This window comes from Pleurodeles waltl, chromosome 3_2 (genome assembly GCF_031143425.1).
Source record: "Pleurodeles waltl isolate 20211129_DDA chromosome 3_2, aPleWal1.hap1.20221129, whole genome shotgun sequence".
Taxonomy (NCBI): Eukaryota; Metazoa; Chordata; class Amphibia; order Caudata; family Salamandridae; genus Pleurodeles; species Pleurodeles waltl.
This window is the reverse complement of record NC_090441.1, coordinates 195,254,466-195,268,029: the sequence shown is the minus strand read 5'-3', so window position 1 is coordinate 195,268,029 and position 13,564 is coordinate 195,254,466. Positions and strand designations below refer to the sequence as shown.

Here is a 13,564-nt window from a genome sequence, read left to right as displayed (position 1 = left end):
GATGGTGGTGAGGTCCTCTTGGAGAGTGGGTTCCCTGGGCCTGTCCTCCCCCACCTGTCGCACAGCAGCCCTCCCAGTTCCCCTGTTTCCCCGGGCCTCTGTCCCCTGGATGGTGTGCCCACTACCACTGCCCCCAGGTCCCTGTTGTTGTTGGGGTGGTGGGTCAGCCTGGGTGCCCTGTAGTGGCGGACACACCGCTGATTGACGCGTCCTGGAGACAGAGGCATGGGCCTGCTGGGTGGGAGCTGTGCTGATATTCCCAGAGGGGGTTGGGTCTGCTGTGGCCTGTGGCTGACTGAGGGTAACCGACTGTCCAGAGGTCCCCGATGGTCCGGGCTGGTCATCAGGTTCTAGGTCGACAGAGCTGCTGTCATCACTGGGGGCCTGTTGTGGGGTGGGATGGACAAATCTGGACCCTCCTGGCCGGTGTGTTGGCGTTCGGGCCCTGCAGGGGTAAAAGAGTATGGTTATTGCTTTTGTGTGTGCCATGGCGTGCGATTTGTGGGTGCCCTTGTCCCCCAGTGCTGGCATTCCCTTGTGGGAGGAGATGTGAGGGTGGTTTGGGGGGGTGGATGGGTATGTGCAGTGGTCATGCATAGGTGATGGGTGTCTATGGTTTGTGTTGGCATTCAGGGGTTGGTGTTGTCTTGGGTGGGTTGTGCTGGTGAGACATTGGCAGGGAGGATGTGTGCTGGGGGGTTGGGGTTGGGGGTGAGGGTGGGGGTGTGGGTTGGCATGCTGGTGGTTGGGGGGGGGTGAAGTAGTTGAGATTCGACTTACCAGAGTCCATTCCTCCGGGTACTCCAGCGAGGCTGTCAGGATGCAGGATGTTGAAGACCTCTTGCTCCCATGCTGTGAATTCGGGTGGAGTGGGTGGGGGTCCGCCGCCAGTCTTCTGCACAGCGATGTTGTGTCTTGACACCATCGAGCGCACCTTCCCCCGTAGGTCGTTCCAGCGCTTTCGGATGTCTTCCCGATTTCTGGGATGCTGTCCCACAGCGTTGACCCTGTCGACGATCCTTTGCCATAGCTCCGCCTTCCTGGCTATTGTGGTGTGCTGCACCTGTGTGCCGAAGAGCTGGGGCTCTACCCTTATTATTTCCTCCACCATGACCCTGAGTTCTTGGTCTGAGAACCTGGGGTGTCTTTGAGGTGCCATGAGGTGGTGTGGATGAGGTGTGGGGTGGTGTTTGTGGTGATGTGAGTGGTGGTGTGTGGTGATGTGTGCGTAGATGTAGTGTGGGTGATGGAGTTGGGTTCCTGTGTGTGTTGTGGTTTGCGTTCCCTGTGCTCTCTCTCTGTGTATTGCGCCTTGTCTCTGATTTTCGATTTATGGGGGTTTGTGGGTGATGTGGGTGTGTGTTTTATATTGTATTGGGTGTGTGGGAGTGGTGTGTGTATGTGTCTCAGGTGTGTGTATTTCGATTTGTCCAATGTGGCTGTGTTTTGTAAGGGTATGTGTATTTTGACCGTGGCGGTGTGTACCGCCAATGGAATACCGCGGTTGAAAGACCGCCGCGTGGATTCGTGGGTCGGAATGACATGGGCGTGTTTGTGTTGGCGTGACGGTGGAGGTTTGGTCATCTCCAGTTTATCGCTGCCCGCTGATGAGGCGGCCTTCCGTGGATGTCGGGTTTTTGGCGGTTTGCCAGTTGGAGGTCAGAATGACCGTGGCGGTTTACCGCGGGCGCGGCGGTATAATGGCGGACTTCTGACCGGCAGTAAGGGCCTTTTATCGCCGAGGTCAGAATGACCCCCAGAGTCTGTGTGAGTGTTTGTGTTTGTAGTAACAATCAATGTGCAGAGACACCTTTGCGATATCCGGAGCTTTCTGAAAGAGAGGACCAGAGCAAGAGCGAGGAACACTAAGTGATGTGAGAGAAGAAGAAAGAGTTATATAGGTAATCGGATAAATAGAAAGGGAGGTGGAGAGAGTGAGTGGCCATGTGTGTTACTTGCTGAGTTTTTCACTGTTTATCCTGAGATGTTTAAGCTTGTATTATCATGTGCTAATCCCTGCAAGGTTCTGAGCAGAGGGGTGTGCATAGTAGAAGGTATAATGCATGACTCTTTTGGATGGACCCAAAGGCCTGCTGGTGTGTGTGTGTCTGTGTGATTAGTGAGGCACACCAAGTGCTGTCCTGCAGGTGCTCCTGTAAATTACATTATTCTGTTTCCAAGAACAGGGTGTTTGTGCTGTTCCTTTTCAGATCCTGTAGCCTCTGAGTCTTCTGTAACACTAAAATGATTTGTGTGTCCTTCAGGTGTAAGGAGGTGAAGTTTCAGGGTCCAGAGAGGGAGATGAAGAAAACAAAGGAAAGAGGAGTTATAGTTGTGATAACTCTGAAACCTGAAGAGCAGATGAAGAAATATAAAGGTAAATAGAGTTGTGCTGAATGTAACTATATGTTGGTGTCCACACTGAAACCTTCTGCCTCCACCAGCTACAGCCACAGCTTTTACTGTGGAAAGACCTGGTCACCCAATTGACAAGTGCAGGGTTGCACACTGACCTCCTCAGCTGTGCTAACTCCTGAGCCGTGCTAGTTTTTCTTCAGCAGTACAGGGAGTTCCTCCTTGACAATGTCCATGATATCCCCTTGGCTGGGCATCTGGGGGTGACCAAGACTTGAGAGAGGCTGGTCAACCACTTCTACTGGTCCCAGATGTCAGAGAAGGTCAAGGAGTTTTGTCGCTCCTGTGTGACCTGCCCAGCCAGTGGCAAGGGAGGAGGAAAACCCAAGGCCCCCCTGATACCACTACCAGCAGTGGGGCAGCTTTAGAGAGGGGGTGCATTCTCTTGAGACCATTTGTAAAAGTGCAATCAGTTGCTTCAGAAGGAAGTGTATGCGCTCGTGAGGTAACCAACCGAGAGTCAGTATCTGGAATCAAGGAAAGGGGGGGGCGACAAAAGATTAAAGTTGTGCATGAGCAGAAGTCTTGAGCTGTGTTCAAAAGATAAAAGGATTTGGTTGGGAATAGGGATGATGCTGCAATTGTACCATTTACTACAGTATACTGTCTAGTGCAGCACTGTGGACAGTGCGGTATACTGTACTGTGTAATGCAGTGTTCTCTCTTGTGCAACAAGCCATCTGGTACATTGTAACATGCAGTACAGTGTGCCATCTGGTGCAGCGCTGTGTACAGTGTAGTATAGTGTACTGTGTAATGCAGTGTGTTCTCTTGTACAGCAAGCCATCTGATACATTGTAACATGCAGTACAGTGTGCTGTCTGGTGCAGCGTTTTGTGAAATAGTGCACTGTCTATTCTGTTGTGCTCTCTAGTGCTGTATGCTGCCTAGAACTATGTGCTGTCTTGTATGGTGTATTCTCTACTTGTAAGAAACTGTCCCCTTGTTTGCAGTACTCCCCCACCACACTTTTTGCCTGATATCTGATTCCAACTTCACTAAGTGTGTGCTAGAATACTGCTAACCAGGCCCCAGCACCAGTGTTCTTTCCCTAAAACTGTACCATTGTTCAACAATTGGCACACCTCTGGCCCACAGCTAAGTCCCTTGTAAAAAGTACCAGTGGTACAAAGGGCTCCGTGAGCAGGAGGGTCCATAAGGCCTGCAGCATATATTGTGCCACCCTAAGGGACCCCTCACTCAACAAATGCACACTGCCAATGCAGCTTGTGTGTACTGGTGAGAAAAAGGTAGTCGACATGGCATCCCACTCAGGGTGCCATGCCCACACACCACTGCCTGTGGCATAGGTAAGTCACCCCTCTAGCAGGCCTTACAGCCCTAAGGCAGGGTGCACTATGCCACAGGGGAGGGCATAGCTGCAAGAGTAATGTGCCCCTACAGTGTCTGAGTCCATTCTTAGACATTGTAAGCGCAGTGTGGCCATACTGAGTATATGGACTGGGAGTTTGTCATTACGGACTCCAGAGCTCCATAATGGCTTCACTGAAGTCTGGGAAGTTTGGTATCAAACTTCCCAGCACAATTGACCCACACTGATGACAGTGTTGGATTTATTGAAAAATGCACCAGGAGGGCATCTTAGAGATGCCCCCTGTATTCTACCCAATCCTTTAGTGCAGGATTGACTGGTCACCGAAGACCAGCTAACAAGCACCCTCGCCAAGAACCCACCGCCCGACCCCACCGACCCGGACTCCGCCGCCATCAACCTCCAACAGTGGATCCTCAACTGCGCCAACATCCTAGCACCACTCAAGAGACCCACCGTCAACCAAGAAAAGAAAAAAGCAGCCTGGTTCACAGACGAACTGATCACCTCCAAATGCAACTGCCAGAAACTCAAGAAAAAATGGATCCTCGAGCGCACACCCGACAGCCTAGCAACCCACAAGGAAGCCAACCGCAAACACCACCAACTGATCCGACTCGCCAAACGCTCCCCCTTCACAGAACGCCTAAACAACAACGCACACGATAGCAAGGAACTCTTCTGCATCGTGAAGGAACTCTCCAACCCCAACGCCATCGTCAACGACATCCCACCATCCCAGAAACTCTGCGACGCTCTCTCCACCTTCTTTTACCAGAAAATCGCCACCATCCAAGACAGCTTCAACACCACACCTCCGCCAGACTCCACCCCCAACAACTCCTCCCACGCCGACCGCCTCACCACCTGGACCCACGTAGACGCCGCCGAAACACTAAAGACCATGAGCTCAATCCACTCAGGATCTCCCTCTGACCCCTGCCCACATCACGTCTTCAACAAAGCCGACGCCACCATCGCCCCCCAACTCCGCAAGATCATCAACCTTTCCTTCAACACCGCAACCTTCCCGGACAGCTGGAAGCACGCCGATATCCAACCCCTCCTCAAGAAACCCAAGGCTGACCTCAACGACCTCAAAATTTTCCGACCGATATCCCTACTCCCCTTCCCAGCGAAGGTCATCAAGAAGATCGTCAACGCACAGCTCTCCCACTACCTTGAAGACAACTCCATCCTAGACCCCTCCCAATCCGGTTTCAGACGCAACCACAGCACAGAGACTGCACTCCTCGCCGCCACAGACGACATCAGACAACAAATGGACAACAGCGAAACTTCAGCCCTGATCCTCCTAGACCTATCCACCGCCTTCGACACGGTCTGCCACCGCACCCTACTAACTCGCCTCCACGAAGCCGGAATTCAAGACAAAGCCCTCAACTGGATCTCCTCTTTTTTCTCCGGTAGAACCCAGAGAGTCCGACTCTCACCCTTCCGCTCCGAAGCCACCAACCTCATCTGCGGCGTCCCCCAAGGCTCCTCGCTAAGCCCAACGCTGTTCAACGTATACATGGCACCCCTCGCACACCTGGCCCGTCAGCACAGCGTCAGCATCCTCTCATACGCCGACGACACCCAGCTCGTCCTCTCTCTCACTAAAGATCCACACACCGCCAAAGCCAACCTCCACGAGGGACTGAAATCCATCGCCGAATGGATGAGAAACAGCCACCTGAAACTAAACTTCGACAAGACGGAAGTCCTCATCATCGGTCGCACCCCCTCGGCCTGGAACGACTCTTGGTGGCCCACCGCTCTGGGCCCCCCACCCACTCCAGCCAACCACGCACGCAACCTCGGCTTCATCCTCGACTCCGCTCTCACCATGTCCAAACAGGTCAACGCAGTCTCCTCCTCCTGTTTCAACACCCTCCGCATGCTCCGCAGAATCTTCAAGTGGATCCCGACGGAAACCAGAAAGACAGTGACCCAGGCCCTCGTCAGTAGCAGACTTGACTACGGCAAAGCACTCTACACAGGCATCCCAACAAAAGACATCAAAAGACTCCAACGCATCCAGAACGCATCTGCCCGCCTGATCCTCGACATACCCCGCCGTTGCCACATCTCCCACCACCTGAAGGACCTCCACTGGCTCCCCGTGGACAAGAGGATCACCTTTAAACTACTCACCCATGCGCACAAAGCACTACACAACACCGGACCCGCCTACCTGAACAACAGACTCAACTTTTACGTCCCCTCCCGCCAACTCCGCTCTGCCAACCTCTCCCTTGCCATCGTTCCCCGAATCCAACGCAAGACCTCCGACGGCAGATCCTTCTCCTACATCGCCGCCAAGACCTGGAACTCCCTCCCGAACCCCCTGCACCAGACCCAGGACCTCCTCACCTTCAGGAGACTCCTCAAGACCTGGCTCTTCGACCAATAGCAGCTGCCCCCCCCCCCCTCAGTGCCTTGAAACCCTAACGGGTACATAGAGCGCTTTATAAATGGTATGATTGATTGATTGATTGATACCAGCCTGTCACTGAGAGATGAGTTTCTGACCCCCTGGGTGACAGCCTTTGTGCTCTCTGAGGCCAGAAACAAAGCCTGCACTGGGTGGAGGTGCTTCATAACTCCCCCCCCTGCAGGAACCCTAACCCCTGGTGGTGAGCCTCAAAGGCTCAGGCCTCCTGTTACAATGCCCCAGGGTGCTCCAGTCATTGGAGATGACCCTCACCCCAGAGAAAGCCCCACTTCTGGCAGAAAGTTTGGTGGGATACTTAGGAAAAACAAGGAGGAGTGACCACTTCAGCTGGGACCACCCCTAAGGTGCCCAGAGCTGAGGTGACCCCCTCCTTGAAGAATCCTCCATCTTGGTTTGGAGGACAGGGACCAATAGAGTTAGGTCTGTGTCCCCCCTCCCCAAAGTGAGTGGACACTAGAATGGTGTAATCACCCTCAAGGACAGTACCCGTTGACTACTGCCCTCTGACCCCTGTAACTCCCCTAAATCCAGGATTGAAGGGCTTGCCTGAACCTAGCTTGTCAGAGACCTCACAAGAAGAAAGAGGAAGGACTGCTAAGCTGACCCTCAGCAGAGAAGACTGAAGACGCAAACTGACTTGGCCCCAGCCTGACCGGCCTGTCTCCAGCTTCTAAAGCCCTGCTAAAAGAAGGTGACCCATCCTGGTGGACCACTGATCTCTGAAAAGCCTCCAGCAGCTGCCTGTACCCCCAAAGACCAAGAACTCCAGTGGACAGCGGCCCTGTCCAAGAAGAACTTCCAACAAAGGACTCCTGAACCGACCTGGATCCGTGAGTCCTGCCCACTCTATACCCAACACCCACTGCCCATGTCCAGGGGGCCCAACCAACTAGAGTGGGTCCCCAGGCAATTCTGAGCAAGTTTCCATCCTGGGTTGACCCCTTCTATCCAGCACAACGACGCTTGCAGCCTGAATCCGGAGGATTCGCCCCCCCAGACCGCGAAGGATCTGGATGAAGATACCTGATGCCCAAAGGTACCCCTGCACCCGCAGCCCCCCTGGCGTTGGTGAATTCGACCACCAGTCCAATGACGTCCAGCAGGTGACCGTACTCCTTGTCCAGTCGGTGGTTTTCTGGAACCGACCCCCTGGCTTTCACCTGCAGCATCTTTGTGACCAACCCCTGGGGTCCCCTTATAGGAAAGCACTGGGAGCCCGATGCTGTGTTTGCTGCCTGCACCCGGCTTCCCCTGTGCCACTGAAGGTGTGTGTTTAGTGCTGTCCTGTTCCCCCCCGGTGCTCCTCTAAACCCCCCACATCAGCCCTCCAAAGCTGTGGGTACTTACCTGCAAGCACACCTGATTCCGAGTGCCCCAGTCTCCAAAGGAGCCCATGTTAAATTGACCTCAACTTTGACCTCTGCACCCGGCTGACCCTGTGTTGCTGGGTGTTTGGGGTTAGCTTGAACCCCAACATGTGGACATCCTAACCCCCGGAGACTGGAACTGTAAGTCCTGTACTTAACTTGTAACTGGGCTAACTTTTCTTCCCCCCAGGAACTGTTTCTGAAAGTTGCAGTCAACTTTTAAAACAGATTATTCCTATTTGTTTGAAAACCGTTTAACTTGCCAGTTCTAAACAAAGTGGTTTTGATACATATGTTGGATACCTATTTGCTACCCTGCAACTTGAATCTTGTGGTTCTAGAAGTAAAGTAACAAAATATAGGGCCATATGTACGAACACATTTTCCCATAGACACAGAATGGGTAAAACCCTTTGATACATCTGACCCATAGTTTTGCTATATAAAAACCATTGGCCTGGAGTTAGTCATTGTGTGTGCGCCTCATTTATTGCCTGTGTGTGTACAACAAATGCTTTACATTACCCTCTGATAAGCCTATCAGCTCGAGCACATTACCACAAATAGAGCATTCGTATTATTTACTTTAGCCTCTGTTAAGCCCCTGGGGAACCCCCGGACTCTGTGCACACTATAGGCCTCATTACGAGTTTAGCGGAGGGGATTACTTCGTCCGAAAAGTGATGGATATCCTGTCCGCCGTTTTACAAGTTCCATAGGATGTAATGGAACTTGTAATATGGCAGGCGGGATATCCGTCACTTTTGAAATGAAGTAATCCCCTCCGCCAAACTCGTAATGAGGCTCTATATCTCATTTTGATATAGTATATGGCCAGCTTCCTCTACTAGTGCAATGTGCTGTCTAATATAGTGTTAGTTCTAGTGCATTGTGTGGCACTTTGGGCTGCCTATTGCAGTGGACAGTCTCATGCAGTGTGCTAATTGGTGCAGTGTACAGTCTGGTACATGGCAGTATTTTAGGCTTCACTTGAATGACGTATTGGCCTAGTGTAGTATTTTTAATAGTGCAGGGTGCATCTAGGACTGTGTGCTCTCTACTGCACTGTAATGTTAAGTTCAGCATCCCATGTAGTGCAGTGTGCTGCCTATCATTGTGTGTTGTCTAGAGCAGAGTGCAAAGTGTTCCCTCTATTATATTATACAATAATGCGTTGTTTCGTACAGTGTGCTTTCTTTATCATTATGATATATTGTGCAGCTTAACATCAAGTACAGTGGTCTTTTGATAGGTGCTGTCTAGAGCTGTGCACCATCTAATAGGTTGTGCTGTCCAGTGTGCTTTGAGCTGTGTACCGCAGTGTACAGTGTATCGCTGAGGACCATCTAGTGCAGTGTGCTTTGAGCTGTATATTACGCTGTACCGTGTATCTCTGAGGACCATCTAGTGCAGTGTGCTTTAAGCTGTATACCACGGTGTACTGTGTATCACTGAGGACCATCTGGAGCAGTGTGCTTTGAGCTGTATGTTACAGTGAACCCTGTATGGCTGAGGAACATCTAGTGCAGTGTTGTAGGAAAGTACCATCTTGCCTGGCATGTTACCCCCATATTTCACTGTATATATGTTGTTGTAGTGTATGTGTCACTGGGACCCTGCCAGCCAGGGCCCCAGTGCTCATAAGTGTGCCCTGTATGTGTTCCCTGTGTGATGACTAACTGTCTCACTGAGGCTCTGCTAACCAGAACCTCAGTGTTTATGCTCTCTCTATACTTTCTAAATTGTCACTAACAGGCTAGTGACCAATTTCACCAATTCACATTGGCATACTGGAACACCCTTATAATTCCCTAGTATATAGTACTGAGGTACCCAGGGTATTGGGGTTCCAGGAGATCCCTATGGGCTGCAGCATTTCTGTTGCCACCCATAGGGAGCTCTGACAATTCTTACACAGGCCTGCCACTGCAGCCTGAGTGAAATAGCGTCCACGTTATTTTACAGCCATTTACCACTGCACTTAAGTAACTTATAAGTCACCTATATGTCTAACCTTTACCTGGTAAAGGTTGGGTGCTAAGTTACTTAGTGTGTGGGCACCCTGGCACTAGCCAAGGTGCCCCCACATCGTTCAGGGCAAATTCCCCGGACTTTGTGAGTGCGGGGACACCATTACACGCGTGCACTGGACATAGGTCACTACCTATGTACAGCGTCACAATGGTAACTCCGAACATGGCCATGTAACATGTCTAAGATCATGGAATTGTCACCCCAATGCCATTCTGGCATTGGGGAGACAATTCCATGATCCCCCGAGTCTCTAGCACAGACCCGAGTACTGCCAAACTACCTTTCCCGGGGTTTCACTGCAGCTGCTTGTACGAGGATGGTTGTTATAAAGACCAGACTGCGCGGGTTTTCCTTATATTAAAAGGTTTGATTTATTTGGTTGAATAGAAATCAGTCTTATATGAAAAGTTTTTATGGCTGATAGTTCATTGCGTCTTCTCCCTCTTGATGACAGCTCGCGTCTTCTTCCTCTTTCTCTTCTCTCTCTCTCTTTCTCTGGACCTCGCGGGAAGCGTGTGGGGGAAAAGAATATAGTACGGGTAAGTGTGGGATAGAGGTTTTTACTAGTTTCCTTCCCTCTCTTTCTTTCCCTAAGTATCTTTCTCTTGTCTTTTCCTTTTCTTTCTTTCCCTTATTCTTCTCTGGTTCCTTTGTTCTGTTCCTGTCCTTGTTGTTCTTTCTTCCTTTCTTCTCATTTTCTTCTTTTCCCTTTTCGCTGTTCTTTGCCTTCATATAAATCAGTATATCTCTCTTTGCTGTCTTTTCTCTTCCTCACTCTCCCGTCTGCCTTCCTTTCCTCTCAGAGTGCCCGTTTCTTGCCCACCCCTTTCGTTTTTCCTTCCTCCCAGTGTTCCCCGTGTCGTTTCCTTTTGTTGCCCCTTTCCTCCCTCCTTTCCGCACCTCCCGCCTCCCGCCCGGTTTCCCTTGTCCCTCACCCAGTACCTGGAGAGGCCACGCTTCTCCTGAAGCATAGCGGCTTTTACGTTCGGCTTCCCGGGGTCAGCGGTCGTCTTCCAGGGTTTCTGCCAGTCCCAATCCCGGCAGCGTTTCGTTCCTCCACGAGGCAGCGTCTTCGTTGGTTGTCTCAGCGTCTTCTCGGTCTACAAGCTCCGGTGTCTCCCAGCTCCTATTCCCGGTGTCCCCCGCCTGAAGGGAAGGAAGCAGTCTTTTAAATACCCTCAACTCCCGCGGTTGTGATAGGCAGCCAATGTCAGCGCTGTGATCCTGGGCTAGCTCCGGTGCAACAAAGGCAGAGTCAGCACAAGTCGGGGAAGTGTGTGGGTCGAAGTGAAAAGACCCATCACAAACACTCCCCCTAGAGAGCGTCTGCCGATGACGCTCAGGCACGGGATGACGAGAGAGAAAATCAGCATTGACCAGGGTCCGACCAGGGGAGTGAAGCACCTGGAAAGAGAAAGGTTGCAGAGAAAGGAACCATCGCAGGATTCTAGGGTTGGTATCTTTATGACGAGCGAGCCAGGTGAGAGGAGCATGGTCGGTCACAAGAGTAAAGGAGCGGCCACTGAGATAATAACGGAGGGACTCAATGGCCCACTTAATAGCCAGACACTCTTTCTCAATAGTAGGATAATGCAGTTCTCGGGGAAGTAGCTTTCTACTGATGTAGAGGACGGGATGGATAGAACCATCAGGCTGTGGCTGTGACAAAACAGCCCCTAACCCCACTCCGGAAGCGTCAGTCTGTAAACAGAAGGGTTTGGTGAAGTCAGGACAACATAAAACGGGGTCCGTAGAAAGGGCATGTTTGAGTTAGAGAAAGCTACGCATACAAGCTCCTGACAAAGCAGTAAAGGTTTTCTGGGATGTATTTTTCAAGAGGTTAGTAAGGGGTTCAGCAATGGTAGAAAACCCGGGTATAAATCGTCGGTAGTATCCGACAAGGCCTAAAAAGGCACGAACGCCTTTTTTTGATGAGGGTACCGGTATTTGTTGTATAGCCTCCACTTTCTCAATTTGAGGACGGACCTGCCCCTGTCCTAAGATGTAACCCAGATAACGTATAGTTGTGTATCCCAGTTTGCATTTCTCTGGATTTGCGGTCAGGTGGGCTTCTCGTAATGCCTGTAAGACTGCGGCTAGGTGTTGGAGGTGGTCAGACCATGTTTCACTAAATATGACAATGTCATCTAAGTATGCAGCTTCATACTGGAAATGAGGGCGTAAGACCACATCCATCAATCTCTGAAAGGTGGCGGGAGGTCCATGTAACCCAATGGGTAGTACGGTAAATTGATATAACCCGGAAGGTGCTGCAAAGGCGTTTTTCTCTCGGTCTGTTTTGGCCAAAGGAATCTGCCAATACCCCTTTGTTAGATCTAGGGTAGACATAAATTTGGCATGACCTATTCTCTCTAATAATTTGTCTATCCGTGGCATAGGATATGCATCAAAATAAGTGAGCTCGTTGACTCTTCGGTAGTCGACACAAAACCTGGTAGTCCCATCCGGCTTGGGTACCAATACCACCGGAGAGCACCAGGGACTATTGGAAGGTTCAATAATACCTGTTCGTAACATGTTTTGCACTTCTTGTTCCATAACTGCTTTCTTAGCCTTGGGGATTCTGTATGGCCTTTGTGTTGCAATTGCCTCACTTTTTGTGCGGATGTTATGTTCAGTTAAAGTAGTGTGGCCAGGTTGTTGGGAAAAAACATCGGTATAGGATTGAACCATCTGAGTGAGGGTCTTTTTATACTCGTTTAATAGGTTGGCGTTGACCTGGGGTGCGTCTACTTTTGGGTTTCGGGAGGGACCAAAAGAGGGAAACGGAATGTCGTCCTTATGATCGGTTGTGATATACAGGAGTTTCTGTGTCTCTTGCCATTTTTTTAACAGATTGATGTGATAAATCTGATCTCTATGGGGTCTGTGTGGAAGGGCTAATCTATAGGTTGTGGGATGGATCCGTTCAAGTACTTCATAGGGTCCTTGCCATTGGGCTAGCAATTTATTTTCGCTGCTGGGAAGGAGGACCAATGCCTTGTCCCCCAACCTCAAGAGTACGAAGTACACTTCTAGAATCATGGTATTTCTTTTGTCCTTGCTGAGCATCTCGTAGGTTATCATGTGCCCTATCCCACTTCTGACACCACTTTGTACGAGGATGGTTGTTATAAAGACCAGACTGCGCGGGTTTTCCTTATATTAAAAGGTTTGATTTATTTGGTTGAATAGAAATCAGTCTTATATGAAAAGTTTTTATGGCTGATAGTTTGTTGCGTCTTCTCCCTCTTGATGACAGCTCGCGTCTTCTTCCTCTTTCTCTTCTCTCTCTCTCTCTTTCTCTGGACCTCGCTGGAAGCGTGTGGGGGAAAAGAATATAGTACGGGTAAGTGTGGGATAGAGGTTTTTACTAGTTTCCTTCCCTCTCTTTCTTTCCCTAAGTATCTTTCTCTTGTCTTTTCCTTTTCTTTCTTTCCCTTATTCTTCTCTGGTTCTTTTGTTCTGTTCCTGTCCTTGTTGTTCTTTCTTCCTTTCTTCTCGTTTTCTTCTTTTCCCTTTTCTCTGTTCTCTGCCTTCATATAAATCAGTATATCTCTCTTTGCTGTCTTTTCTCTTCCTCGCTCTCCCGTCTCCCTTCCTTTCTTCTCAGAGTGCCCGTTTCTTGCCCACCCCTTTCGTTTTTCCTTCCTTCCAGTGTTCCTCGTGTCGTTCCCTTTTGTTGCCCCTTTCCTCCCTCCTTTCCGCACCTCTCGCCTCCCGCCCGGTTTCCCTTTTCCCTCACCCCATACCTGGAGAGGCCACGCTTCTCCTGAAGCATGGCGGCTTTTCTGTTCGGCTTCCCGGGGTTAGCGGTCGTCTTCCAGGGTTTCTACCAGTCCCAATCCCGGCAGCGTTTCGTTCCTCCACAAGGCAGCGTCTTCGTTGGTTGTCTCGGCGTCTTCTCTGTCTACAAGCTCCGGTGTCTCCCAGTTCCTATTCCCGGTGTCCCCCACC

At 50.7% G+C, this 13,564-nt stretch overlaps 1 protein-coding gene across 1 annotated transcript in view; it reads left to right on the top strand.

The window, feature by feature from the left end:
- LOC138286781 (E3 ubiquitin-protein ligase TRIM39-like) overlaps positions 1-13,564 on the top strand; it is a 198,804-nt gene that overhangs the window by 97,738 nt on the left and 87,502 nt on the right. Inside the window, exon 5 of the mRNA XM_069227278.1 lies at positions 2,265-2,377. Within this exon, the coding sequence (XP_069083379.1) occupies positions 2,265-2,377 (113 nt within the window). The remainder of the gene's footprint in view (positions 1-2,264; positions 2,378-13,564) is intronic.